This window comes from Cricetulus griseus, chromosome 2 (genome assembly GCF_003668045.3).
Source record: "Cricetulus griseus strain 17A/GY chromosome 2, alternate assembly CriGri-PICRH-1.0, whole genome shotgun sequence".
Lineage (NCBI taxonomy): Eukaryota > Metazoa > Chordata > Mammalia > Rodentia > Cricetidae > Cricetulus > Cricetulus griseus.
The window spans coordinates 437,229,744-437,256,948 of NC_048595.1; the positions used below are offsets into that span (position 1 = coordinate 437,229,744).

The 27,205-nt window shown below is 45.9% G+C and overlaps 1 protein-coding gene across 3 annotated transcripts; it reads left to right on the forward strand.

The window, feature by feature from the left end:
• Window positions 1-4,094: 4,094 nt before the first annotated feature.
• Window positions 4,095-20,172, forward strand: LOC100751610 (nuclear body protein SP140-like protein). 3 transcript variants are annotated; one of them, XM_027397428.2, is made up of 9 exons: window positions 4,095-4,227; window positions 7,498-7,602; window positions 9,959-10,101; window positions 12,169-12,216; window positions 16,764-16,879; window positions 17,591-17,696; window positions 17,972-18,049; window positions 18,244-18,387; window positions 19,733-20,172. In XM_027397428.2, the coding sequence occupies exons 1-9, from the start codon at window positions 4,197-4,199 to the stop codon at window positions 19,829-19,831; spliced, it is 870 nt and encodes a 289-aa protein (XP_027253229.1). In that variant the 5' UTR covers window positions 4,095-4,196; the 3' UTR covers window positions 19,832-20,172. The 3 variants fall into 3 exon arrangements, with proteins under 3 accessions (XP_027253229.1, XP_027253228.1, XP_027253230.1); XM_027397427.2 differs by having other exon boundaries at window positions 4,115-4,227; window positions 7,381-7,602; XM_027397429.2 differs by lacking the exon at window positions 12,169-12,216 and having other exon boundaries at window positions 4,115-4,227; window positions 7,381-7,602.
• Window positions 20,173-27,205: the final 7,033 nt, after the last annotated feature.

Genomic DNA, 27,205 nt, shown 5'->3' on the forward strand with positions numbered 1-27,205 from the left:
AAAACAAAAAAGAAAGGAAAAAGAAAATGAGAGAATCTCTCAGTCAGGGATTCTATTGCTGTAAGAAAACATCATGCCCGGCCGGGCGTTGGTGTCGCAGCCTTTAATCCCAGCACTTCTGAGGCAGAGGCAGGCAGATCTCTGTGAGTTCGAGGCCAGCCGGGTCTTCAGAGCGAGTGCCAGGATAGGCTCCAAAGCTACACAGAGAAACCCTGTCAACCCCGCCCCCCCAAAAAAGAAAAGAAAACATCATGCCCAAAAAGCACATGGGATAGGAAAAAGTTTATTGTCTTACACTTCTATATTGCTGTTCATAATCAAAATAAATCAGCACAGGAAGTCAAACAGGGCAGTAACCTGGAGGCTGGGGCTGATGCAGATCCATGGAGGGATGGCTTTTGGCTTGCTCAACCTGCTTTCTTATAGAACTCAATGACCAACAGCCCAGGGATGGGATCACCTACAATGTTCTGGGCCCTCCTGAATTAATCACTAATTAAGAACATGTCTTACATCTGGATCTTGTGGAGGCCTTTTCTCAATTGAAATTCCTCCTTTCAGGTGATTCCTTTATGTGTCAAGTTGACATAAGACCAGCCAGCACAAACTGGGTGGTACTGGTACACACCTTTAATCCCAACACTTAGGTGGGAGAGGCTGGTATATCTCTGCATTCAAGGCCTAGAGAGGGAGTTCAAAGAAAGTCAGAGCTACACAGAGAAACCATATTTTGTTAAACAAGCAAATAGACTAGCAAACATGGAAAGGAAAGTCATCAGGTCTTTCCTTGCTGGGTGGTGTGCACATGGCCATCTCAGTGGCAGGGGACTGTGGAGGAAAGGGATGTATGACATTAATGGACTACAGAGTCGCTGGGTCTCCCGCCTGTACCCAGGACACAGGGACTCTCTGTCCTTGTCCACTTGATGACACAGAATACAAACTGAAGGGCTATGGTGATGATGCAGACTAGAAGTAGGGACACCCCAGACATGAGGCCCTGGACCAGCATCCTGCCTCCTCCTGAGCATCATCAGGACCCTGGGCTTCTTCAAGGTGTTTCTTGTGGATAGTCCTCAGATCTTCAGGAGATGGCCAGATGGACCTCCTGTGTGCCCTTGTCCTTGGCCTCTTCCTTGTCTGCCTTGGGATCTCTTCCCATTCACAATCCAAGTAGAAATATTCCTGTTTCCTCCTCTATCTCCCCAGCATCTCACAAACTTCAAAGCCTGTGACATCAATCTTCACACAACCTTAGCTTCCTCCTGAGGTTCTAGGCAGGGGTCTGATTGTTAGGGGTGTCTAATGATCATTCTTGGCTATCAACATCTGGAACTAAAACCCAAAAATGGAGGGCATTGAAGAACCCTGAGTGAAAATACCAGAACTTGTGACTTTTACTGAAATGAACCATTGAGTGATTACATCTCTGTTGTTGGTAACTGTTCAGCCCACAAACAGGGAAGTCACCACCCTGAACATTCCATGATCCCATGGGCCCAGAGATTATGGTCTGCCACAGGGAACTAGCTAATCAGAACTGTTTATCCTTGCATTCTCTGCATTCCCCCGGCCCCACCTGGTTGTGGTTTTTGACTTTAAGAAGCCCTTAAACCTTTGTTCGGGGTCCGACTCTTTGACTCCTGAGTGAGCTTGACTCCGGACCCCAATCTGCTGGTTTAATAAAACCTCTTGCTGTTTGCATCAAGTTTCCGCCTCTGCCTGGTGATTGGGGTCGCCGTGGTCCTGGTCTAAGATCCTGGGGGCCTGAGCCTCTGGGGGGTCTTTCAGGCATTTCTTTTCTTTTTTTTGAGCAAACATTTTTTATTTTATTAAACCCTTTAAAAGCAGCATTTCTTAGACATTTTATACTTACTTTAAAGTAAGAAACATATTGTGTGTACAGTGTGACTTATTTCATACAAAATCTTCCCAAACCATCATTTTCTCTACAAATATTTATTGCTATTATGATAGCAATTTATGAGCTCTTTCAGGCATTTCTGTGAAGGATTCTTTGCTTGGTTTGATTTGGGTGGGCTGACTTCTATTCTAGACTTTTAAGATAGGAAGACACAGGCTTTTTTTTTTTTTCTCGAGACAGGGTTTCCCTGTGGCTTTGGAGGCTGTCCAGGAAATAGCTCTTGTAGACCAGGCTAGTCTCGAACTCACAATGATCCACCTGCCTCTGCCTCCTGAGTGCTGGGATTAAAGGCGTGCGCCACCTCCACCCGCGACACAGGCTTTTGTTAGGGATCTTGAGGTGGGAAGACACACCTTCAATCAGGGCTACACCCTTTGCTGGAAGCACCCAGAAGAGGGATGCTTTTGGTCTTCGCCTGCTTGCTCTATTCATGCTAACACATCCATTTCTTCCTTGGCTTTAGATCCTGATTCTTCTGGATTCCATTGTATACTAAAAGCATCCTGCCTTGTGGACTGAGCAACTACTGGAATCTTGGACTTTCCATTCTTGGCCGGTCATTGTTGTATTACTGGACTGTAGCCTGTAAGTAATTCTAGTAAAATCTTTCTATATAGAGAGTGACTCAATCTGTAAGCTCTGTTACTCTAGGGAACCCTGACTAATACCGGGTGTTAGCCTCAGTCTCAACACAGGCTCTAAGAGCACAAATGTTGCTACCCAAAGTCCACCAGGCCTGGAGATAATTGCATCATGATCATGGAATTGCCAGGGCTCCCAGCCTCTGTACTCATCTGGTTCACAGGTAGAAGGAACTTGAAAAAAAAAAAACAGGCTTAGGCTTAAACAGGGTTAGGGACTCATAGCCCCAACTCTATCATTTCCCAAGCCTTGGTTCTAAACCATCTGACAGATAGGCAAAATGAAGAGATGGGATGGGGATCAAAATACCGTGGAGGGCTAGAGATGGCTCAGAGGTTGAGTGCATTCTGCTCCTACAGAGGACCTGGGTCTGGTTCCCAGCACCCACAGCTGCTGACTCATGGCTGCCTCTAACTCCAGCTCCCACACTGTCTTCTTGCCTCATCAGCCACATGCACTCATGTGCACACACCCCATACAGAAACATACTCATCCTTTAAAAAAATCATTTTGGAATGTTTTATTTCTGGTAGAAATAGAATTGGAGACCTGGCTAAGACATGAGTCCATGAAAGGAGCCCTGAACTCTAACCCCAGGCATGGCCTCAGCCTCTGCTGCCAGTCATGCCCACTCCAGCCCCATGCCAGCCTCTCCCTGTGCATTTGAGCCATGGGATGAGAATAGAGCCATGGTCTGTGCAGGCAAGAAGCCCGCTGGGAGACCTGACAGGGTACAGGCTCACCCCAGTCCACCAAGTTCTTGAGAGAAAGTCTTCCCAGAAGGAGGAAGAGAGAGGGACCTGATGTGTCCTCATGATCCCTGGGGGCTTCCTAGAAGGACTCCCTGGAAGTGTCTGTCCATTTCTCTCCAGGTCCACATCTCAGAAGGGTGGACAAGTTCTTTGTCCTTATGCCCAGGTGGCCACTGTGACAGCTTTTTCCCACCCTTGAGTTCTAGCTGTGATGACAACTTCTCAGAGACAATGCTCTGACCCAGAGTGTCTTTCAAGCTGGGGCATCTCCCTCTCCACCTGTACTTCTCTTCAGGTCTGAGGGAAAGCTTCTCTTGGTCAGGACCCAGCTCTGGGTTCTCCTGGTAGCCTGAGAGATAACTTGAAAGTTTTTGTCCCTCCCTCCCATCTCTATCACACCCAAACCAATTCAACTTGGAATGAGACAGCAAAAGGGGATTATTGCCAACCCCAGGTAAACCTCTGTGCCTCTAGACATGGGAGTAGTTGAAAACAGCACGGGTTTGAGTAGAGTTTTGCTTTTTTGTCTTTACCTAAATAAGGCACTCCCAGGAACTGGCTCCACTTGTCGCTGGTGTGCCTCTTTGTAATCCACTAAGTCCCCTTTCTCTGCCTTCTTTGGGAGCACATTTTGGGGGGTTGGAGGGGGACGACAGTATCTTACAACAGCACTTTTGAGATTAGAGAAATACTTTCCTTTCTCTTTTCCCCGTCAGGGCGGAGCCCATCCTGCTGAGTTGGGCGGAGCCCTCCCTCTTGAGTTAGTACTCAGGCTGACTTCCTGCTCTCAGTTGTAGGCCACAACAGACAGTCTGGAGGCTTGTGAGGAGACCACAGATCAAAGCTCTCCCTCCCAGGCCCCAGGCAGGAGCTGGAAGATGAAAAATAGCAGCTGCAGGTCATCACCAGGTGGGTCTTTCTCCCTCTGTAACATTGCCCTCTGACAACATTTGTCACTTCATGTCTTGAGTTAAGTGGCTGCAGCTTCAGTCAGGCAAACCCCTGGACATGAAGAAACTCTGAATTGTAGTTAGAGAAGAGAGACAAGAGAGAGGGAAGGGGAAGGGGAGAGAGAGAGACAGGGACAGACAGACAGACAGAGGACATCTGTCATTTTTAAAACTGAGTAAGATATCAGCTGGCAAGGCCAGCTTGCCATTATGCACACAGTCACAGCTTTCTTGTTTATAACCACAGTCAGCTAGACGTCAGAAGGAGACTCTGGCCACAGCTGTCAGGGACTCCTGGGGAGACTCAGGGTAAACAGCTGCCCCTCCCCCATCCTGGTCTCCTACCTGTCTGGCAGGACTTGTCACTTGGGAAGCTCTTCCCAGGCTCGCTCCTGGTCTGAGCTCCCACTCAACAGATCTTGACCCAAGGGAGGAATGGCCCTTGGTAGCAAAGGTCAGGACAAGCTGCAGGATTTTATTTTCACTCTAGTGTCCTGTCCTAGGCTGACGATAGTTCCGACAAGGAAATGGCAGACCTCTGTCTGCTCCAGCAGTGGTTAATTCAGATGTGCTGCTCAGAAGTAATACAGTCCGTGTGTTTGTCACTGCAAAGGAAGTCACATTATTTTCCAGCACTGCAGCTGAACCCAGGGCCTTGAATATGCGTGACTGTATATCTCTATGTATTTTAAAATCAAGGCTTTGCTAAGTGATCAGGCTGACCTTGAACTTGTGATCCTGTTGCCTGGGTCTTCTGAGTGATTGGGATTACTGTCCTGCACAATAGAATGTGGTTTTGAAGTTTTAAACCTTCTGGAAATATAGAAAGGATAAAAATCACTTTAACTGTATGCCATACACATTCTCCACAGCTCCTGGTCTTGAGTTCAAGCTTCTTTCTTTCCTCCCTCCCTTTCTTCCTCCCTTTCTTCCTTTCTTTCTTTCTTTCTTTCTTTCTTTCTTTCTTTCTTTCTTTCTTTCTTTCTTTCTTTCTTTAACACAGGCTCTCTTGCTCTTTCTATCATGTAGTCTAGGCTGTCCTGAAACTTGCTATATAGATCAGGCTCAACAGAGATCCACCTGCTTCTGCCTCCCCAGTACTGGATTAAAGGGGTGCACCACCATGCCTGGATCTTCCTTATCTTCCAAAACATAATTACTGTGTGTGTGTGTGTGTGTGTGTCTGTCTGTCTGTGTGTGTGTCTCTGTGTGTGTGTCTCTGTGTGTGTGTCTCTGTGTGTGTGTGTGTGTCTCTTTGTGTGTGTCTCTGTGTGTGTGTGTGTGTGTGTCTCTGTGTGTGTGTCTCTGTGTGTGTGTCTGTGTGTGTGTGTGTGTCTCTGTGTGTGTGTGTGTGTGTCTCTGTGTGTGTCTCTATGTGTGTGTCTGTGTGTGTGTGTGTGTGTAGGAGAGAGGGGGGTCCCAGAGAGAGGGAGTAGGAGAGAGAGCTATTAGGGCAGGGCCTTTGGAGGCCAGACATGGGTGCTGGGAACCAAACTCCTATCCTTTGGATGAGCAGCCAGTACTCTTGACTGCTGACCTATCTCTCCAGCCTCTTTATCTTTTCTGAAGCTTTTCTGTGCATAACTTGTTTACATAAACACATAGCGTGTATTTCTATTTTTAATATTGTTCTGTTTTGAGCCTCAGATTGATATTGTAAAGTAGAAACCTTCTTTAGTGAAGTCCTCACCATAATCCTTATACATTTACGTTATTATTTTTAATAGCTCCGTTCTATTCAGAGGACTGTTACATGAAACAAGAGATTGATCATTTTTTATTTTATTCCTATGTGTTTCAGCTGTGTGTGTGTGTACCATGGATTAAGGGACAATGTAGAGGAGTTGGTTCTTCCCTTCTACCTTGTGATTTCTGGGGTTTCTGGGTCCTTTATCAACTGAGCCATCTTGCCAGTCCTTACCAGGGATTTTAAACCAGTCTGCTTTTGATAACTTTTAGGCCACTACCACTGTTCACTGTCACCAACAAGCTGTAAAATCAGTGGCCATATAATTCATTTTGTTTAATTTCATTATACTTCATTAGTCTTGTGCCTAAAACAAATGAAATGGAGTGACTGAAGCAAAAGGCCGGGCGGGCGTTGGTGGTACACGCCTTTAATCCCAGCACTCGGGAGGTAGAGGCAGGCGGATCTCTGAGTTCGAGGCCAGCCTGGTCTCCACAGCGAGTGCCAGGATAGGCTCCAAAGCTACACAGAGAAACCCTGTCTAAACAAAACAAAACAAACAAACAAAAACAACAACAACAAAAAGGCATTAGTCATCACTTGCTCATAGATGCTGCCAAATGGCCTGTGAGGAGGCTGTAGATGCACTTCCTGCCAATAGCTCATGAGAGGAGGAGTCTTCCCTCTCTCGGCCAAAGAATGCAGAGGCCACAGAGATGTGTTGTGTTCTTTTGCATTCTCCCTATTAAGTGGGGAACGGGTTGCTTTTCCTGCGCTCTGGCTGGAAAATTCTCTCTCCTACCACTGGTTTAGTTTTCACTAACCTTAATCAGATGTTATCCCTTCTTCCCTTATGCATTTGCTAAATATCCTGGGGAACTGTGGGTATGTGCACCTCGTGTGGATGTGTTGCACTGTGTGTTTGCCGAGTTTTGTCTTCCACAAAGCTAACATTTGAATTTTAGTATTGAGCTTGTACGAAAGAAACATCTCCAAATAAAGCGGTCCCAGAAGGCACTAACTGACTGAAGCCACAGCCTATCTGCACAGCACCTTTGCGGTTTGTGTTTCTGTTCTCAGTATCTGTCGTGAGTGAGAAATGGAGCAGGGTAGAACAAAAAGAAGTAGAGATGATCCAACTCAACTCTGTTAGGTTGCCCATCATCTCCTCTCCCTATTTGCCCAGTCAGTGCTCAAATGGGGAGGCAAGAGGACCATCTCTGGCTGGCATCTTTAGTAACACTGAGTAGGTAGATCAGTCCTGTTTCATGGTCATGTAGCAAAGCGTGGTGGTTACTAGAGTGAGAATAAGAACAGTTTTATCAAAGCCAAAATTCTCTGCCAGAGCCTTCTGGTTTTTGTTTTTTTATAAATTAGATAGAGGTAAAATATTTGTCATTATGTATCCAACATTCCACTTGCCAGAATGATTTAGAAGCTATAGATCTGAGGAGCAAAATGTCCCCAGTGTTAAAGGAATGATTCCAAGACAGCGGAGGGGCATGTGGACCTCCAAAGTGAGACAGAAGAAATCTTTTTCAGTTCCAAGAAAGCCCAGAACACAAAATGAAGACTTCAGTGCTGCCTTGCTTCCTGTGACATGTGGTGCCGTGAAGGGAGTGTTACACAAGGAAAAATTCAAGCAAGGTGGGTTTCATGGTCTTTAATTTGCAACTGCTAAATTAAAAAAAAATCACAAGCAAAAATGGAATTACTCAAGGAATTGGAGGTGTGTGGCTTGAAAACAAGAAGGGATCCTAACATTCTATTTTCACCCCTGAAGAAACCATACCTAATAGATGCTCACAACATGGATGTAGCCATGAGATGCCCAGGGAACCAGAGAGAAGCCCATGAACTTCCATCCAGAGATGGAAACTATGGCATATTTTTCTTCCAGTCAGCCTCTGCCTTCACATCCCTGGGTCATTAGCACCAGGGGAGGGCACTTGTCATGGTGAAACCATCACAGGATTGAGAATCAGAGAACCTGAGTCCCAGACTCAGCTATGCCAAGCCAGGTGTCTCATTCTGTAATGGGGGAGGGGATTTCTGAGCATGAAATTTCCCATTTTTAAGTAGAGGACAAGAATATAAAGCCTGACCCATGGCATATCCATGAGGATTAATTGATGCCATTGGTAGAACATATTCTGCAATGATAGGCCATGAGGGTTTGCAAAAAAAACTGCGCTATGACGGACTTCATCTCAGATCTCTCTCTCTCATTATGAACCTGTGATTGACAGTTGACAGAGATACGTTGTCACTATTTTACACTAGAGCAAATTTGTCTGTCTACTGCCCTACTGAGCATTCACCCACCTAGTTCCTGCTCTATAAATTTGCCTACTGTACACATTTCATACAAATGACATCATATGATGTGTGCCACTTATGACAGCCTTCTTTCACTCAGCATGATGATTTCAGACCTTGTCTGTGTAGTTCATGCAATATTATATTTAATTACCAAATAAGATGATATTCCATTTTATGACCCTATCACATTTTCTTTTTTCATTCATCAGTTTGTATTCTTTCTTCCTTCCTCCCTCCCTCCCTCCCTCCCTCCCTCCCTCCTCCCTCCCTCCTTCTTTCTTTCTTTCTTTCTTTCTTTCTTTCTTTCTTTCTTTCTTTCTTTCTTTCTTCGTTTTCTGAGATGGGGTTTCTCAATGTAACACCTGGCTGTCCTGGAACTCACTGTGTAGACCAGGCTGTCCTTAAACTCACAGAGATCTGCCTAGCTCTGCCTCCCAAGTACTGGGATTAAAAGCATGTGCCACCGCCACCTAGCCAATTTGTATTATTTCTACGCTTGGCTATAATGTTTTTTGTTGTTGTTGTTGTTGTTTGTTTGTTTGTTTGTTTTTGGTTTTTCGAGACAGGGTTTCTCTGTGTAGCTTTGGAGCCTTTCCTGGCACTGGCTCTGGAGACCAGGCTGGCCTCAAAGTCATAGAGATCTGCCTGCCTCTGCCCGGCCCGCTTGGCTATAATGAATAATGCTGTTTTGAGAATTCAAGTACGACATGTGTAGCAATATAAACCACTCACTTTGCAGTACAAGCATAGTAGTGAACTGTTAGGTCATGGTGATTATATGTTGAACTCAGTAAGGAATCACTCCAATGTTTTTGGTGGTGGCTACACTGTTTTCTATTCCCATCAGCAATGCAGGAGACCTCCCAACTTTCATATATATCAATGGCTGTTATTCCTTGTTGTTTTATTATTATGGTCATCCTGGTGGAATATGAAGGGTGGTTGTTGTGATGTTGTTTGCATTTTTATATGAAGATGCCAAACACAGGACTAGGTTTTTTTTGTTTTTTGTTTTAACTTAATCTAAATTTCTGCTGGGTAATATGTCATTTGTGTTTAAATGTTACCTACGGGGGGGGGGGGGGAGGGGAGTAGGGGAGGAAGGGAGGGAGAAGGGAACTGTGATTGTCATGTAAATCAGTCTTGTTTCTAATTCAAATAAAAAATGATAAAAACCAAAACAAAATAATAATAATAATAAAAGGTACCTTCCTCCAACTGCAGGGATGGGCAAGCTTCTGTTCAACTGTCTCATTCACTTGGGTAATGATGTCACAGGACTCCCCAGCTACAGAACCCAGCTGCAGTCTCAGCTCTAAGTTCAGGTCCCCACCTCCACCTTGCCTGGGGCCTCCTGACCCCGGCTCCCGCTGTGCAGTCAGTCACTAGCTTGTCCTTTTCTAGTTGACTCTGAAGTAGTTTTGAAAGGTTTCTGTTGGTGGCGACAGCCATATTCCTCATGCATGAAAATCAAATAAACACACATGGCTTCAGCTAAGTTTAGGGAACTCCAGGGCTGAGCTGGGACTTCTGAAGCCAGAGAGGAGACAGGACTCTTCTGCTATTGACTTTGAGCACAGTTTGGGTGGCTCCAGCTTCAGTGTGGTGGGAAACCACTAGAGACAAAGCAGGCTCACAAACAGCCTATTGTGGTCTTACAGGGATATCTGTGGTCTTACAGGGATATTTGTGAAGTCCATACAGAGTGAAGATGGGGACTGGTACACACCCACTGAATTTGAAATCTTGGGAGGCTTTGGAAGATCCAAGAACTGGAAATTGAGTCTGCGCTGCTACAATTGGCCCCTGAAATCGCTGATCCAGGTATTGCTGTGGAGGGGGGCGTGTTAGTGCTTCTTGCCCTGTTTACAAAACAAATAGGTACGAGATACTGGGAAGCCCTGATGCCAATGATGGTTACCTGTCACTTAGGAGAGAAGCAGCCCACATTCACAGCCTCGTTGCTGGGAGGTGGTGGCATTGGCAAATGATAGATAGAGAACTTCTGAGGAGGAAATGGCCATTCAGGGTTGGTGTTCTTGCAGAGAGATTTCTGCATTGAGCCAAAGGAAGAGTTGACTGTCAGACAAGTGAAAGAGAATCTAGAGAGAGCACATGCAAGCAGCTGCACCAAAGGCAGTTGTGTGGGTGTGGGGGAGGAGCTGTGTGTAAGGCATAAGCCATCAATTTATGTTGTTTGTGCAGGGATTTAATGCCACCCTAATTACTTCAGATTTATAATGTGGACAAGGACTCGGTGATGTCCTTGAGGTTAGATATTGCACTTGAGGACGGGCTTTGGTGGCTCACGCCTTTAATCCCAGCACTCAGGAGGCAGAGGTAGGTAGATCTCTCTGAGTTCAAAGCCAGCCTGGTCTCTGTCTCAAAAAACAAATTAAAAAAAAAAAAAAACAAAAAAAAAAGAAATTGCAGCTGAAGTCTATGTCTGGTGGTGGAAGCCTTTAATCTCAGCACCTGGGAGGTGGAGGCAGGAGGATTTCTGTGATTTTGAAGCTAGCCTGATTTAAATAGCAAGTTCCAAGACAACCAGGTCTACATAGAGAGACCCTGTTTCAAAATACCACAAAAAAGAAAGACCAAGGAAATGGCAGTTGATATATCATCATCATCATCATCATCATCTGGTGTGTGGGGATAGAAGCCAAGGCTTCAAGTAAGCTAAAGAAGCACTAAGCTAGTCTCAGACCTCTTCTCCTGTGCTTCCTGTGCTGCCATGATAAACACAACACCATGGCCAAAAGCAATTTGGTGAAGGAAAGGGTGTGTTTGGCTTACAGGCTGCAGCCCATTATGGAAGGAAGCCAAGACAAAAACACAAGGTAGAAACATGGAGGCAGGAGCTGAAGCAGAAACCACAGAAGAACAGTGCCTTCTTACTTGCTCCTTGGCTCATGTTCACCTGCCTTTCTTATTAGCTTAGGCCCACCTAAACAGGGATGGCAATGCTCAAGTGGGCTTGAATTTTTTATATCAATTCACAACCAATAAAATGCCCCCATATACATGCCTATAGGTTATCTGAGATAGACAGTTCTTCAGCTGACATTTGCTCTTCTTTGGTATGTCAAGCTGACAGCCAAACTAACCAGGACACATCCACAATGTTATTAGAAACAGACTGCCCTAGACATGATTTCATCATCTCTCTATCCAGAAAGCCATTATTTATCCTATTATTTTTAGCTCAGATATCTCACCTCTTCCTGAATGTCCTGGCCCCTCAGCTCCCAGAGACCCTTCTTAAACTATTTGAGAGTGGTTCTGTGTGCTGGTGGTTGTGGTGCATGTCTTTAATCCAAGCAATGCTGATGCAGAGAGGCAGTTGTCTCTTGAGTTTGAGACCAGCCTGCTCTAGTGCAAGTAGAATATCCAGGGCTACACAGAGAAACCCTGGAGACACACACACACACACACACACAAAGAGAGAGAGAGAGAGAGAGAGAGAGAGAGAGAGAGAGAGAGAGAGATGCTTTTTCCATGAGTTTTTTCCTCTATCCCCCGCCCCCCCAACCAGGTTTTCTGTCTCTGTGTTTCAAATTCATCAGAGTATGTGACACCCTAGATGCATGCAACAAGTGTGTCCTGATACAGAAAGTCAAGCTGAAGTGTGTCAGGTGGCAGCAGAGAGCATGTAATGGTTTAATCAGTGATAGTGATAGTGAGGGCAATTTCTCTGGACTAAGGAAAAGGGATGTAAGGAGGTCTTTCCAGCTTCCACAGGCCGGAGTCTCTAAGTTGTAGGTGATGAGAGGGAATTGGAGTCAGACAACGTGGATCTGACCAGGCAGAACTTCTGGAGGAGGCTGGCAATGCCAGACTCACACCACCGAGATACAGATAACTACATACTTGGGTCCTTCTGTCTTGCAGAAAGACTTTCTACCCAATTATCCACGAAAATATGGCAAGAGAAAAAAGGTGAGTTCTCAACATGTGATTTTATGCACACAGCCTCTTATTTTGTGGTGTCTCAGTTGGGTTGCCATACTTCACGTCACCTCTCATTCCTTCCTCTACTTTTTTCTTTTGTTGTTTCATCCTATGTCCTCATTCATGCTACTGCATTGTGGGTAAGGCTAGGTCTGCCTTCAGTGTTGACTCCTCTGAGCTGAAAATGATAGAGAGCCACCAACACAGACTTCATAGTCTTCAACATATGTCAGAAGCCGTGTTTGAGGGGCTGCAATCAGAGTCAGCTGAGCAACCCCAGGTGTGTGCCTGAGAAGGGGTGGTGTGGATGAGGGAAAGGCTAGCTGAAAGGGTTTAAGAATAGAGACACAGGATAGCTGGGGGGAATGCAGATTCAATCCTTACTGAAAGGGCCCTTAGTTTTTTCTTTAAGAATCTTATGTATTCAACCTACAGTGAGGACAAAATGGCTGAAGACTTCTATTATCATGTACAAGGGATTTACTTCCCTTAATCCTCCAGGCCAGGTAGCCACACCTGCCATGGGGCCTTCAGGGTCCAGAGTAAAGGCATCTGAACCCAAGTCTATTGTTATTTAGATAAGAGACATCCACTGCCAGGGCCAAGACATCCTATAGCCCCAAGCTATAGACTTAAATTCAGAAGGACATTTTAAAACCCTCTGACCATTAGTCAAAATGAAATGGACTCCTTTGCATGGGTCCTGACAAAGATATCATTCCAAACTGGGCTTCATAGCTCACTGAGAATTTGAACTTCAGACTTGCATTTTTTTTGTCATTTGCATTATTGTCTGGCTGGTTTGAACTCTAAGCCACTGGGACATTTCATCCACTCAGTTTCCTAAAAGGAATCTACCACACAACCTGTTCGATGACTGCTTAAAGCCCATTGCTTCTACCTTTCCCCCAAATCCAGTATCTTTTTTTTTTTTTGGTTTTTTTTCGAGACAAGGTTTCTCTGTAGCTTTGGAGCCTATCCTGGCACTGGCTCTGGAGACCAGGCTGGCCTCCAAGTCACAGAGATCCGCCTGCCTCTGCTTCCCAAGTGCTGGGATTGAGTGTTGGGATTAAAGGCGTGTGCCACCAACGCCGGGATCCAAATCCAGTATCTTGTACTGGATCCCTCAAGTGTGGTAGAAATGTCCAACCCACACAACCATCCTTATTCCTGGGTGAAATGTTTCATAGCACAAGGGACACTTGCCTCTTATTTTGAGTCTCTGTTTCTAAGAACAGAATTCCCAGAGAAACAGAAGCCCAGGTCCATTTCCACTTTCATGAGTCTCTCAGGGCCTCTTCATGTGCTCAGAGCCATGGATTCTGGAAACCTCCACGTCACTGTCAGCATCACATGACAGCTTCCCAACTCATGCAGGACCATTAAAGCTTCCTGGTGATGACTGGCATGTGTCAGACCGTCTGGTATGGTCACCAGAGCCATCATTTCTGTATGCTGGCGTCTGCATTGAGATACCTGGTTTCTCTTTCTAAGCAAAGCCATATTTACTCATCTGTGTAATTCACAGTTACCAAGTGTACACAGAACATCCAAGGACTGTAGATAAGCCAGGAACAGTACCCCGAGGGATGTCAAGGACCGTGTCAAAGTCACTGTCCCATTAAAGAATAACAAATAGTGTGAAGTAGGAGATTCTGGAACAGTGGTCAGTGGACAGTCCCCTCTCTTAGGTGATTGTGTTAGACCCCCGAAAACTCAAGTATCCGGGGTCTCAGGCCAGGTTCGCGGTCACCCCAATCACCAGGCGGATTCGAGAGCTTGCTGCAAACTGCACGAGGCTTTATTGTAATTTAACGAGCTAACCCCATGTTAGCTCGGGTCTTTACCCACCCGCCATGGCTGACGGCTAGAAAAAGACGGCTCCTAAGGTCTCCCCAAAGATCTTATAGGGCAGCGTAAGGGGAGTGTCTAGGGGTACGCACAGGCTCAGGATTGGTGTGCTTCCAGGCTTGGAGGGCTTGCCCTGTGTTGATTGGTCAACTGGTTGTGATGGCTCATAGGCCCTCCCAGGGTGGTTGCTATGCTCTCTACGTCATTGTCGTGCGCTTGTCCGTGAAGCACACCCAGGGTTGTAAAGCATAGCGCCACCAGCTAACTTCTGATTGGTTCCTTGTCACAAGACAGGCATCTGACCTTTTAGTGACTAAGGTTCCTTGTCACGAGACAGGCATCTGACCTCTAAGTGACCAAGGCAGGTTTATGGCAAGCACGTGTTCGGCTGTTATGGCTGCCAAAAGGGAAGCCGGTTCCTTCAATTGTAGCCCAGGTCATGCTTGTCTCCAGCACTAGTAGGTCTTGGACTGGAGTTAAGAGCTGAGACTGCCTGGGTCACAGAAGGGAAGGGTGACAAGTCATTCCAATGGATGTGTTAAAGCAATGTGATTTCCAGTGCTGCCTCTTAACATTGCACTCTGGCATCTCTTTGAGTTTCGAATAGAGAGGAGGGAGGGAGGCATCAAGAGGAAGAGCTGCAGCCCTGGGTGCTGTGGGGTCATTTGATTTCCAGGGCGAGCAACAGAAGGTGACCAATTTCCTCTCTGGGATCACTTGGACTCCAGGACTCTGATCCTTATGGGTTCTCAAAGATGATTGTGGTACTGTTAGACCCCCAGAAAACTCAGGCTTCCAGGGTCTTAGCCCAGGACCGAGGTCACCCCAATCACCTGGCGGATTCAATAGCTTGTTGCAAACTGCATGAGGCTTTATTATTGTTTATCGAGCTAACTCCATGTTAGCTCGTGCCTTTCACCCACCCGCCATGGTGGATGGCTAGCAAAGACAGCTCAAACCGGCTGCAGAGAGATCTTGTAGGGCAGCATAATGGGAGTGTCTAGGGGTACGCACAGGTTCAGGATTGGTGTGCCTTCAGGCTTGGAGAGCTTGCCCTGTGTTGATTGGCCAATTGGTTGTTATGGCCCATAGGCCCTCTCAGGGTGGTTGCTATGCTCTGTGCGTCATTGCTGTGCACTTGTCCGTAAAGCATAGTACCACCAGCTAACTTCTGATTGGTTCCTTGCCACGAGGCAGGCATCTAACCTAGTGACCAAGGCAAGGTCAGACAATCACAGGTGTTTGGCTGTTATGGCTGCCAAAAGGGGCAGCTGGTCCCTTCAGTACATCTTCAGTTTTGTTCTCATGGCAGCTGCTCTGCAGTGGGATGCTGGTGGTCATGGTTGATACATCCTGGGTGGCCAAATTTAAAGAAAAGGGCCGTAAGTGTTCTAGGACTGGTTCAAGCTAGTCTTGAGAAAACTGACCCTTCCTCCTGTATGAGTCCACCAGGGCTCCCTGGGGACCAGGGCTGAGAAGGTGAACTTGCTTTGGTACAAAACAAACAAACAAACAAAAAAAAACAAAAACAGTTCAATGGCACCTCTTTTTCTCCTAGCAGATGCTAGGTCCATAAAAATTCTTTAGGGGGTAGTTGGGACAAGTATTCAAGAGAAACGCTTTAGACAGAATGACCTGAACCAATATTTTCAATCAAAGAACTCAAGAGTAAGGGTCCTCTGTCAGCAAATTCTGAGATTCCCCCTGCAGGTGCACAAGGCTGAAGGGAAAGTAAGACTGAGAAACACGTTTGATAGATCAGGATGGAAAGTCCTTAGTGAGAGACTATGCGTAAAATGCCTCCTTTCATTTTGCCTTGCATTAGCCTCTAATTTGTTTGGGTGTGAATGCCAAATACTTGAGCTGTTCCTACCCATGAGCTGATAAATAATTAAATTTTATCTAGGCGAGATGGCACATGGCTGGAATCCCAGCACATAGAATATGAAAGCATAAGGATAGGGAGTTCAAGTCCAGCCCTGGGTATATAGTGATTCCAAGGCCAGCCTGGGCTAAAGTAAGACATACCTCAAAAATAAGATTACGGCTGGCGATGATGAAAACAAATTTAATCAACTGTCATTTGACTCCTTGAATGAATAACAAATTCAAATTTGATTAACATTGTCACTCAAATTTGCTCTTTCAGCAGAGAACACAAAATGTGTACAGTTCCCCAGCTGAGCCTTGTATAAGTACCAACCCCTAACAACCCCAGAAAAGCCCAGTTCTTATCCTTGGTGCACTGCCAGTGTCATAGTTCCTTCTGCCCTGAAGGGACTCACTCAGTTTGGGTATGCTGCTCTGGGTGATGAGTCATCATTACCAACCCTGGCATGGAGAACCAGTCTTAGTGTTTGGGCCAGCATCCTACCATGTTTCACCATGTGTTCTCATGTCCTCATTTACCCTAAGGGTGGGGGAGACAGAGCTCTACATCTCTGGGGTCCCTGGGACAGAGGCCAGAGTGGCAGTGGACATGGCTGTCTGTGGATGAAGTGTGAGGAGCAAATAAAAGAGGACACAGTTTTGCTCCTGCAATTTACATTGTATGCTGTTCCTGAATATCCCAGGAAGAAGCACCCATGTCCTTGCAGATTCGTGCAAAAGGCCACACCTTGGGGATTGCCACAGTGATGGCTCTGTGGGTCTCATCTCCCGGTGATGTAAATCTTCTACTCTAGATGCAGAACTCAGATAAATGTGAGGTGTGCCGGAATGGAGGAACACTTTTCTTCTGCGATACTTGCTCCAGAGCCTTCCATGAGGAGTGCCACATCCCAACAGTGGAGGCTGAGATGTGAGTGAGATGTGGTCCCTGCTCTGTCTCCTAGACACCCTTTCCTTGTCAGACACGTTAGCCATGGAGATTGTTAGCTTGTGTCTCAATGGAGGATGAGCAAGAGCTCTTAATAACAGACACCAGACAGGAAGATGCAGAGAGCTGGTTCAAGATGTTGTCAGCAAGAGGTTGATGTTCTCTGTGTTAGGGGAGGCTTCTCTCCTGATACAAAGCCCAGGCCCTTTGCCTACACACTACTACTGCTTCTTCCTCAAAGCTGTTCACTGGCGCCTCTTGTCCAAAGCATTGAGAGTGGCATATGCCAGGTTCTTCTCTTAATGTACTTATTCATGAAAGAAGGAAACATGAGTGCTTTGTGCATTTCATCAGGTTATAGTAGACCAATCAAGGTTCAAGTTTCCCAGAACTTGTGGAAGACCATCTTCTGTGTACAAACCTGATAGGCTGGCCTCTCTGTGCTCCCAGAAATCTTTGTTAGGAAATGTGGATCCCACCTCTCACCACAAATCTCACTTTTTCCAAGGACTGGTTCCTGCCATGACCCTGATGGGAGTTCTGGCAGCTTCAGATCCTACATGGGCTCCCTCAGAGCCTGGGAACCTCTCCCCCAGATGAGTCTGTCAGCCATTCCTTAAAGCACAGAAGCAGGCATAGAATTGTGGCTGTTTTCAAGTCTTGCCTCTGCTCACCCCACATCCAACCTTTCAGAACACCGTGGAGTTGCATCTTCTGTAGGATACAGTCCTTGGGAAGTCAACAGAGTCTTCCAGAATCTGAGGTACTGCAGAGGCAGATGGTTGCCCAGGAACAGCTGGTGAGTTCCTATGAACCCCACACTTTCTCCTGTCCCCTGGAAGAGCCAAATGGTTTTGGAGCCAGAATAGCGCTCAAAGGGAGCCTGCTCCTCCAAGTCACACTCCACCATGCTGTTGTCACACATAACCCATTGACATAAAAACTAAAGTCTGTAACCAAGAGACACTCGAGTTGGGGAAACTTCCAGATGGGTTTGAGTGGTTCCTTCCTCCTGGGCATGTGTATGGACTCTGCCTTTCTAAGTCACTTGACTGAGACTCCTTTTTCTTGCAGAAGTGTGAGTTTGTCCTATTGAGCATCTATTGCTGTTCTGAGAGCTCCTTTTTTTCCAAGATTCCATATTACTATTATGTGAGTATTGATGGTGACCCCATCCCTGGTGCCATGATGTCATGGGACTGTGAGGGGCACCTGTAGGATTGGGATCAAACCCCCCAGGACCACAGGCTCTTTTTTTTTTTTCAGCTTTGCTTTCTGGGGTCCTGTGGAAGGGAAATGCTGAGTCTTACTAGTCACTCTCTAAGAATTGCTATTTCTGTTACCAGTTTAGAGAGACGCCTGTGGGTGTGAAGAAGATGATGTGGTTGGACTTGATCAAGAAAAAGCTGAGAGAGAGAGATTACTCCCATGTGGAAGGGTTTGTGCAAGACATGAGACTCATCTTCCACAATCACAGGACCACTTTCAAGGTAAGCATCCCTCCCTGCCTGCATCTCGTCTTTCCACTGGGTTACTCTTCCCTCAGTTTCTGGTACTTGGAAAGTCTAGTTTCCCACATCTTCCTGTCATAAGGTTTCATAAGCAAGAAGTCTGAGATGCCAGACACAGTGGTGCATGCCTGTGATCACAGCTTTCAAAGGGCTGAGGTAGGAGGATTGTCTAGAGTTCAAAGCCTGCCTTATCTACAGTATGAGACCCTATCTCAAACAAACAAGCAAACTCCAAAATGAAGAAACCTGCAAGTGAGGTGTTTTGTTTTTCAGTTTAAGATCTAGCAGGTACCTAGACACCATAGCTCATTTCTTGCCCCATGCTCTAGGAGCATGCAGAGGAAAGTTACATATGAGAATGTGTTTTTATTAATTAATTTTTAGAAATATGTATATGTTTAATCTGGGCATGGTAGCAGTGTTTTAATAGCATATAGTTTTAGCATATGGGAGGCAGTGGCAGGCAGATCTCTGATTCAGAGGCCATCCTGGTCTACTGAACAAGTTCCAGGACAGCCAGTGCTATGCAGAGAAATACTATGTAGAATAAAGTGTGTGTGTGTGTGTGTGTGTGTGTGTGTAGGCGCAATGTATGTACTTGTGATTGTAGGTGCCTGTGGAGGCCAGAGGTGTTAGATCCCCCAAAGCTGATATTACAGCTGCCTGCCATGAGTGCTGGGAATTGAATTTGTGTCCTCTGCAAGAACAGTATTTGCTTTTAACCATTAAGCCATTTCTTCAGGTCATAGCTTAAATCTCTCTGTCTCTGTCTCTGTCTCTGTCTCTGTCTCTGTTTCTCTCTCTCTCTCTCTCTCTCTCTCTCTCTCTTTCTGTGTGTGTGTGTGTGTGTGTGTGTGTGATGTGTGTGTATACATGAGTGAGTGTATGTTCATGTGTGAATACAGGTGCCTGTGTGTCATAGAATACAAGAGGATCAAGTCAGAGGGCAACCTTGGCTAGTGTTCTTCATCTTTCCCCTTGTTTGACACAAGGTAACCTATTGCTCACCACTGTGGAGAGCAGGGTTTACAGATGTGGGCTGCCACATGCAGCTTTCCATAGGTTTGGGGATATGAACTCAGATCCCCATATTTGTGTGGCAAACATTGACCCACTGAGTCATCTCCCAAGTCTGGGAATTTTCTGCTTCTTACATTCTCCTAGGCACAATTAATTCTCAGAAATAGCAAAGTCTAATTTTCCTTTCATGTGATTGGACCATGAAGTTGACAGATTTCTCCAGAGGGTAAAAGTGCCAAGAAGGAGATGCTTCTTTCACAGATAATATGTTCTATCATTCTTGTCTTTGTTATTTTTTTTCTAGGACCCCAAGTTTGGCCAAATGGGACTTGGACTGGAGTCTGAGTTTGAGAAGAATTTCAAGGAAGTGTTTGCTATTCAGGACTCAAATGGAAACAGCTGACTGACAATACAGATGCTACTGGTGTCCTGGCACTGTGTCCTTTTCTGGCTGGACCTTCCCATCTGAAGCAACAGTGAGAATTTTGTAATGACTCCACCATCCCCAGAGGATTTCTGGGTCACATGGACACAGTTACAACTGGGAATTGTAGGGAGAAACCCTGATTGGAAATAGTCACAGGTACATAACAAGGGTTTAAGAAGGCAGGAAGTGCGCAAGCGGCTCTCTTTTGCCTTGCTGAGCTGACTATGAAGCATTTCTGGGTCCGTCCTGCTCAGGTGCAAGCCTTGTCACTGGCTCCCTTGCGTGAGTATTTTCCCCAATAAACTACCTGTTATCAACTTATCTCTGACTCCACTTTGTTATCATCTATATGGAGTCACACCTCCTGGCCTTGTGGTCCATCCCCCTGCCTCCAGCTGCAACCAAGGGTCTATGCTGGAGCCTGTCTGCATCTGGCTTAGCCCCCACTTCCCCTGTGACACATATGTTGCTGCCCTTGTCCCTCCTCCTGAGAGCACATCATAATTAACCACAAGTTTCCAAGACTTCAATTTATATGGTGACACACTCCTGTAATCCCAGACCTTGGAAGGCTGAGGCAGGGAATAGCTGTAAGTATGATGCCAGCCTGGCCTACATAGTGAGTTTCAACTACTCTGGGTTATAAAGTAAGATCCTGGTTCAAGAGCAGACAATTCACCAAATAAGACAAGAAAGGCCTCAATCAACTCTGGGTTTTTCTCTAGGAGCCTCATCCTAAGATGACAGTTCTAGAAGCAAAGCCTCAGGGGTGGGATTCTAGAGTCGGGTCACTGTCCAATTCAAAAGGTGATTGGTGGGATGTGAATAGGCCCTCAGGTGTTAAACCAGCACAGGGAACAATTTTTAGCCTGTAAAAGGCACTAATGACTGTGTGAGCTACAGGCAAAGAGCTCCCACTCTAAGGATGATGGGATTTGGTGGCTGTTGGTACTTGGTGCTAATAAATTGACAGCAGTTATTGACAGGCTTAGATGTAGAATCCCAAGTATTATGGAAAGAGACACCCAGTCCTGCAGCTGTGTTTTCAGATAGCAGCAAAGGCTCTAGGCCTTTACACTCAGAAAGACAGAACTCCAGGGAAGACTGGAGTCAAGTTAGGAAGTCTCTTGTGCCAAAGTCAGGGTCCTGAAAGTCTGACTGGGGGATTGAAATAGTTATTTGGAGAACTGTGAACTTGTTTCCCTTGAACCTGCTTGCCTCTGAAAGAATCCCTTCACTCTTTCTTGGAAGAAAGAGCTACCTTGTTGCATTAATTATAAGAGACACAGAAACTGATACTGGGATGCAAACTTCAAGCCGAATATCAGAAAAGCAAAGCAGCTGACCACTAGCTTCTTACCTCTACCTCAGACTGAATGGGCTGATCCTGTCTCCACAAGCTCTTACCAAGCCTCAGACTGTAACCTGTCCTCAGCTTGGCTGGAGAATGAAGGCCTCCTACTCACCACTGAAGACCCTGCTTCTATCTTTTTACCCCTCTAGTGTTGGCATTAAATTCCTGTCATCTGTTACTCTTTTAGACTGATTCAATCTCTTGTATCCCTGGGTGGCCTTGAACTCAGAGGGATCTGTCTTCCTGAGTCCTAGGATTAAAGATGTGTATCACTACCTCCTAGCTTCAGGCTGCTGGGATTAAAGGTGTGTGCCTGCCTGTCTTCTGTGGCTTGCAGTGACTCTGTTTTCTGAATCCTCAGGCAGGCTTTAATAAATCATAAAACAATATAACACCATACACGTCTGTTCCCTGTCTTGCTTGAATGAAGCCTGTGTGTGGCCTTCCAGGAAGACTCAAGTGGACAAGCGCTGGATGGGACTGGAAGGTGTGAGATAGAGGCTCCACACAAAAGGAATAGCGATCTCAGCAGACAGGAGGGGCAAGGAAGGTGTGTTTCAGAGAGGACCCTGAATAAAGAAAGCTAAAATACTAAACTGGCTAACAGAGTTATCAATACTTAAATGTTCTTCTGTGACATAAAGTCATATCCATATGGTGATGGCCAAGGGTAATGATTCTCGCATGTCCCCTGGTGGCTGCTGAAGGTTCAACATAGTTTCAGGTCACATTAATGAAATGTTAGTAGGGCTGCTGGAACAATGATAGCTGACTAAGGGGACAAACCGAATTGAAATGGTGGATAGCTCTACTCTCTAGAACTAGAAAATGACCGTGGTACTCAGGGCCACTCAGAGATATGACCTTGACGAGGTAACAAGAAACACCGCTCAGGCCATGAGCATCCTGGAGCAGCTCACCAGTGGCTGCTGTCTGTAGGATGCAATAATGGTAGGAACATTTCACAGTCCTGATCTCCATAGTAGCAATGGAACCATGGTCTCTCCAGAATAACAGAGACCAGGTGGAAGCACACAACTGCTGAAACCAGGTAAAGTAATTTCCTTAGAGAGACAGCTGGAGAGCTTGTCTGTAGATGTCTGTGGAGACAGCCAATGGGATAAAATGTTCCTATAGTCAGCCCAGTGGGGCAGACCGTAGGCTACTGTTCATATATCATCAACGAAAGACTAGAGGAAGTAGAAGGGCACATGGTGGGAGTCAGCTATCCCAATAAAAAGTTTAGAATCTTCTCATTATTTCCAATTTGAGCTGCTTGTAAATGGGACTCAGAACCCATCAAAGGAATGAGGCCATTCTCAGTAGAAGAAACCTTGCAAATGTATGCATAGTGGTTCATAGTTTTTCCCCTAAAGGAATATCAGAACATCTATTCACATTGTCTCCTGCCAGGGAAAGGAATGCATAGCTCCTTCAGGGGATTCTGGGCACAGCATCTGAGCTGATGCTGACATTTTGGAACCTAAGGTTCCATCACTGTCTCCCGAGAGAGGAAGCCATGAAGAGGTAAGGTAATGTTCCTGTCACAATGAGTCCACCAGATCTTCAGAGGCACCAAACAATCATTTCTTCTGTTCCCAGATGTATGATCAGGCTAGTTGAGATGGCATCTGTGAAATGACAAAGACTGTCTCAGAAGGACCAAGCAGAATGCATGTTGGACACAGATTTCCCATGGGACAAACAGTGGAAAGCAGTATCCCAACACAGCCCAGGAATGACAGGGGCAGTGCCGCTCGCAAGGATACAAAGATGCAAGGTTTGTTATCCCCATTGCACCTCCATCTCTTCATCTGCCAACAGTCTGCAAAAGCTAACAAGGTGAAGCCCCAGTTGTTGTATCAGATGTATTGTTTCTTTGCTGTGTGTATGGGTGCTTTGCCCTCATATATGCCTGTGCCTGGTGCCCAAGGCAACCAGATGAGGGTGGTTGATCCTAATACTGGAGTTAGAGATGGTTTTGAGCTGCCTAGTGGTGCTGAGAACCAAACACGGTCCCTTGAGAGCAGCCAGTGCTCTCAACCTTTAAAGATACCGACCTGGTATCTTTATTACAGCCTCTTGGAAGGGAGGTGCAGCTATTACTATGGAAAATCTACCAGAAGTCATAGGCTTAAGAGAATTAACCACTGCATGGATTGGATAACAGTATCATGTACAGTACACTGTTGTTTGTTTAGCACACTGTTGTATGTATACTGAACCTTAGTGGAAAGTGAATTTCCCTGCTTTCTGTTCAGATATAGCCTGTTGCTAGGTCTGGTGGTGCATGCCTTTATTTCTAGCACCCAGGAGGAAGAGACAGATGAGTTCAAAGCCAGCTTGGTCGACATTGTAAGTTCTGGTATATTCAGAGTTACATAATAGGACAATTGTCTTAAACACACACACACACACACACACACACACACACACACACACACACACAGAGAGAGAGAGAGAGGAGAGAGAGACAGGAGAGAGAGGAGAGAGAGAGAGAGAGAGAGAGAGAGAGAGAGAGTCTTGACCCAGAATGGGCCCCCAGACCCCACAACCCTTTTAACCACCCAGTGCCTGCCAGATCTTTCCATGGAGTGTCTGTTCACACTTTCTGATCTGCAGTCTCCTATCTGACGTGCACCCTCTTCCCAGACTGCCTTAAACTGGGCTTTCCTCTCCTGAAACAGAGAGAGACAGAGAGAGACAGAGAGAGAGACAGAGAGACAGAGAGAGAGACAGAGAGACAGAGAGAGAGACAGAGAGACAGAGAGAGAGACAGAGAGACAGAGAGCGAGCCTGCCTGTATTCTGTCAGACATTATTGCAATTCTCTATATTGTTAACTATATGTTCTTTGAATCTGATGAGCAAGAATCTTGTGGATTTTGGTACCTGGGTAAGTCACAGGCACTCCAGGTGTTAAGAGACAAACCTGCTGGTTTTGGCAGCTTTCAGGATCTCCCCTGCACAGTTCCAAGCCCTTGTACTGTGCATCTCCTACAACTAAGAAGCACAAATTCAGAAGATGGCTGCTGCCCAGCAGAGGGAAGGGGCAGTTCCAGCCAGTCAGAAGGTTAAGTGCCAGGGGCTCGGCTCCTTGAGTCTGCTGGAGGAGAAGGGAAAAATGACTATGGCTGGCAATCTGATGAAAACCATTCAAGGCTCTGTGAGTTATATGTTTGGGTGGGAGTGGGGGTAGAAGATATGCTGTCTTAAGAAAATGAGCTAATTAATGTTTTCTATCTAATATTGGATAATGGATACAATCACCAGTAAACAGCAAAGTTACAAATATCTGGGCTTTTGCCTTTTATTATCTTGTTTGCAGTTGGATCTCTTTTAGTTATTTTTGGTGGTATGAGCAGAAGTTGCTAATACTCACAGGCAAAGACAAGCAAAGACTCTGAAGTCAGCCCATGTGGATGGAAACCCAGGTTCTCCAGGGCTGGCTGTGTGTCCTTGGGTAAGTTGCTTGCCCTTGTCTCATCTGTATCATGAAGATGCTAGATGTATATAGACCATGAGATGGCTGGCTTTATATTAATCACCCATTTATGAAGTGATTGGCCCTGTATGTAATCTACAAAAATAATCAACACAAATTTGCAAAATCTGCACAAGCATCCTTTAATGAGTCAAGATTCATTACCACCCAGAGAGAATTCATTTTTATATATTAGACAAAGGGGGACATCACTGATGAAATTCATGGTGGTGCAGAAAAGGGGTAGGAAGCCTGGGAAGCTGATATGGCAAACAGCCCAGGAACCAGTAATGGCTGGGCATTGACTCCAGAAACACCTGGGATTTCTTGTTTAAGGGCCTGATGATCAGCTACATGCTGTAAAAACAAACAAACAAAAAACTCTTCATAACTCTTCACTCCAGTATACAGGAACTCCCACCACAACACACACAAGACAGTAGAATTAACTGGGATTGCTTAAATGTGCCCATCAACGATCCCTCTATACATATACCAAAGGAGGACAGGTTGTTCACCCAAAGGTACCACTAGAATATTGATGCACGGGAGGCTGGATATCTGAGGATAACATGGCTGAGGGATGGATCCAATCTGAGAAACATCCAGGGTGGACCATTGCTGCCCAGTGGAGGGATGGGATAGCTTCAAGCCAATCTGAAGGATGAAGAGCCTGCAGCTAAACTCTGAGTGTGCTGGAGCAGAATCACTATTTCATTGCCCTGTGCTGTGGAGGCAAAGGCTGAGTTGGTCATTGTTCTAGAAGGGAAGATATCTACTCCACCCTACTGGACAGTCAACAGCAATGAAAGAGACTAAAGCTGTCAGTCATCCTTCCTGAATTCAGGAGTGCAGGTGTGTGCTGCCAGATTGTAGAGCCTAGCTGTATTCTTACTCTGCTGATTGTGAGGTCCTGAGCTGAGAGGTCAAAGACTCTTGGGGATAACCCTTAGCCTGAATTTCCCCTTATCACTCCTCAGAATCAGCTGCAATGGGGACACGCACTTTACATCAGGAGCAGAGGAGATGGGATGCTGTAATTCAATGCTTCTCAACCCGTGGATTGTGACTCCTTTCTGTGTGTGTGTGTGGGGAGGGGTGTCAAGTGATCCTTTCACAGGGGTCAAATAACAGACATCCTGCACATCAGCTATTTCACATTACAATTTCATAACAGTAGTAAATTACAGCTATGAAGCAGTATTAAAATAATTTTATGGTTGGGTGTCATCACAACATGAGGAACTGTAGTAAAGGGTTACAGCATTAGGAAGGTTGAGAACCATAGTTGTTCCCATGGTGGGGATGGCCCTGGGATGCTTCCCAATACCCTGGCGCCCAAAAACTATTAGGTCAAGCTCTCTAGTCTGCTTGGTAGACTGTGATTTCTTATCTTTATGTGCTCAGGGATAGACAGCAGGAGACAGGGAAGGCTGTGTTGGGTCTGGGAATTGTCAAGGGTGAGGCCAATTATAGATGAGCATAGGAATCTTTACTCCATAACCACAGGGTAGCAGAACTTCTAACTACTTAGGGCCATGGGTAGATCTGGTTCATGGGTAAGTCCGGTTCAAACACTGTGACCCCGAACATAGGGAGTAGGGTCCTTTTAAAGCCAAAGAGTTCCAAGTACAGGGGTCAAGTGTGAAACAAGAAGGGACTTTCACAATTAGAGGTTAAGTCTTGGGTGATGTACATTCCAGGAACTTACAACTTGTGATAATATCTTACAACCAGTGATATAATTTGTCATAACGAGGTGTTTGTACAAGCTTAACAGGGGGAGGGGATTGCTTACCCAAATCTGTGGTTATCTTAACATAGCTCTTGACACAGCTGGGATCTTGTCTTCCTTTTTAACCAACTGAGCCAAAAGTTCTGCAGAGAATATGGGAGAAGGTTCAAGCAATAGAAGAATCTGGGTAGGTGGGCTAATGTTCAGACTTACTCTGGGTCTTTCAGCTGTGGCCTGGATCCCTTGGAGAGTGAGGACTACTTAGTGTCTAGAACATGGACCAGATCTGATGCTGTCACTCCACATCCTTCAGCAAAGAAGAGGAACTCTCAGGCTTCACAGAGCATCTACATCAGTCCTGTCAGGACAGCCTGTATTAACTCCCACTGAAAGTCTACAATGACCCATGACTTTTCCACAGGTGTGTTATTTATGTTTCTGAAACAGGCTCATTCCTGGGAGCATGTAAGCACAAGGGCCTGTGAGTCTAAGCTGTGTTTCTCCTCTCAAAGGCATGCTTCATGTCTGATGCTGCTGGGTGGGGGCACATCTGTCCCCTGAGTGGGTAAAGAAGCTCAGAGGGCTTTGTCTGGATCCTCTCATGCTCCAAGATCCAGGCTGGGTACGGGAATGGCCAGGACTCCCATGCTGCTGTTCGGTGAAGAATAAGGGAGCTTGACTTAGTGTTCCTGAAGAGGCACTTGACAACTAGGCTGTTATCAGCAGCGATTCTGGATGCTGTGCAAAAACCCAAACAGCCCGAGGCTTCTGCAGAGGG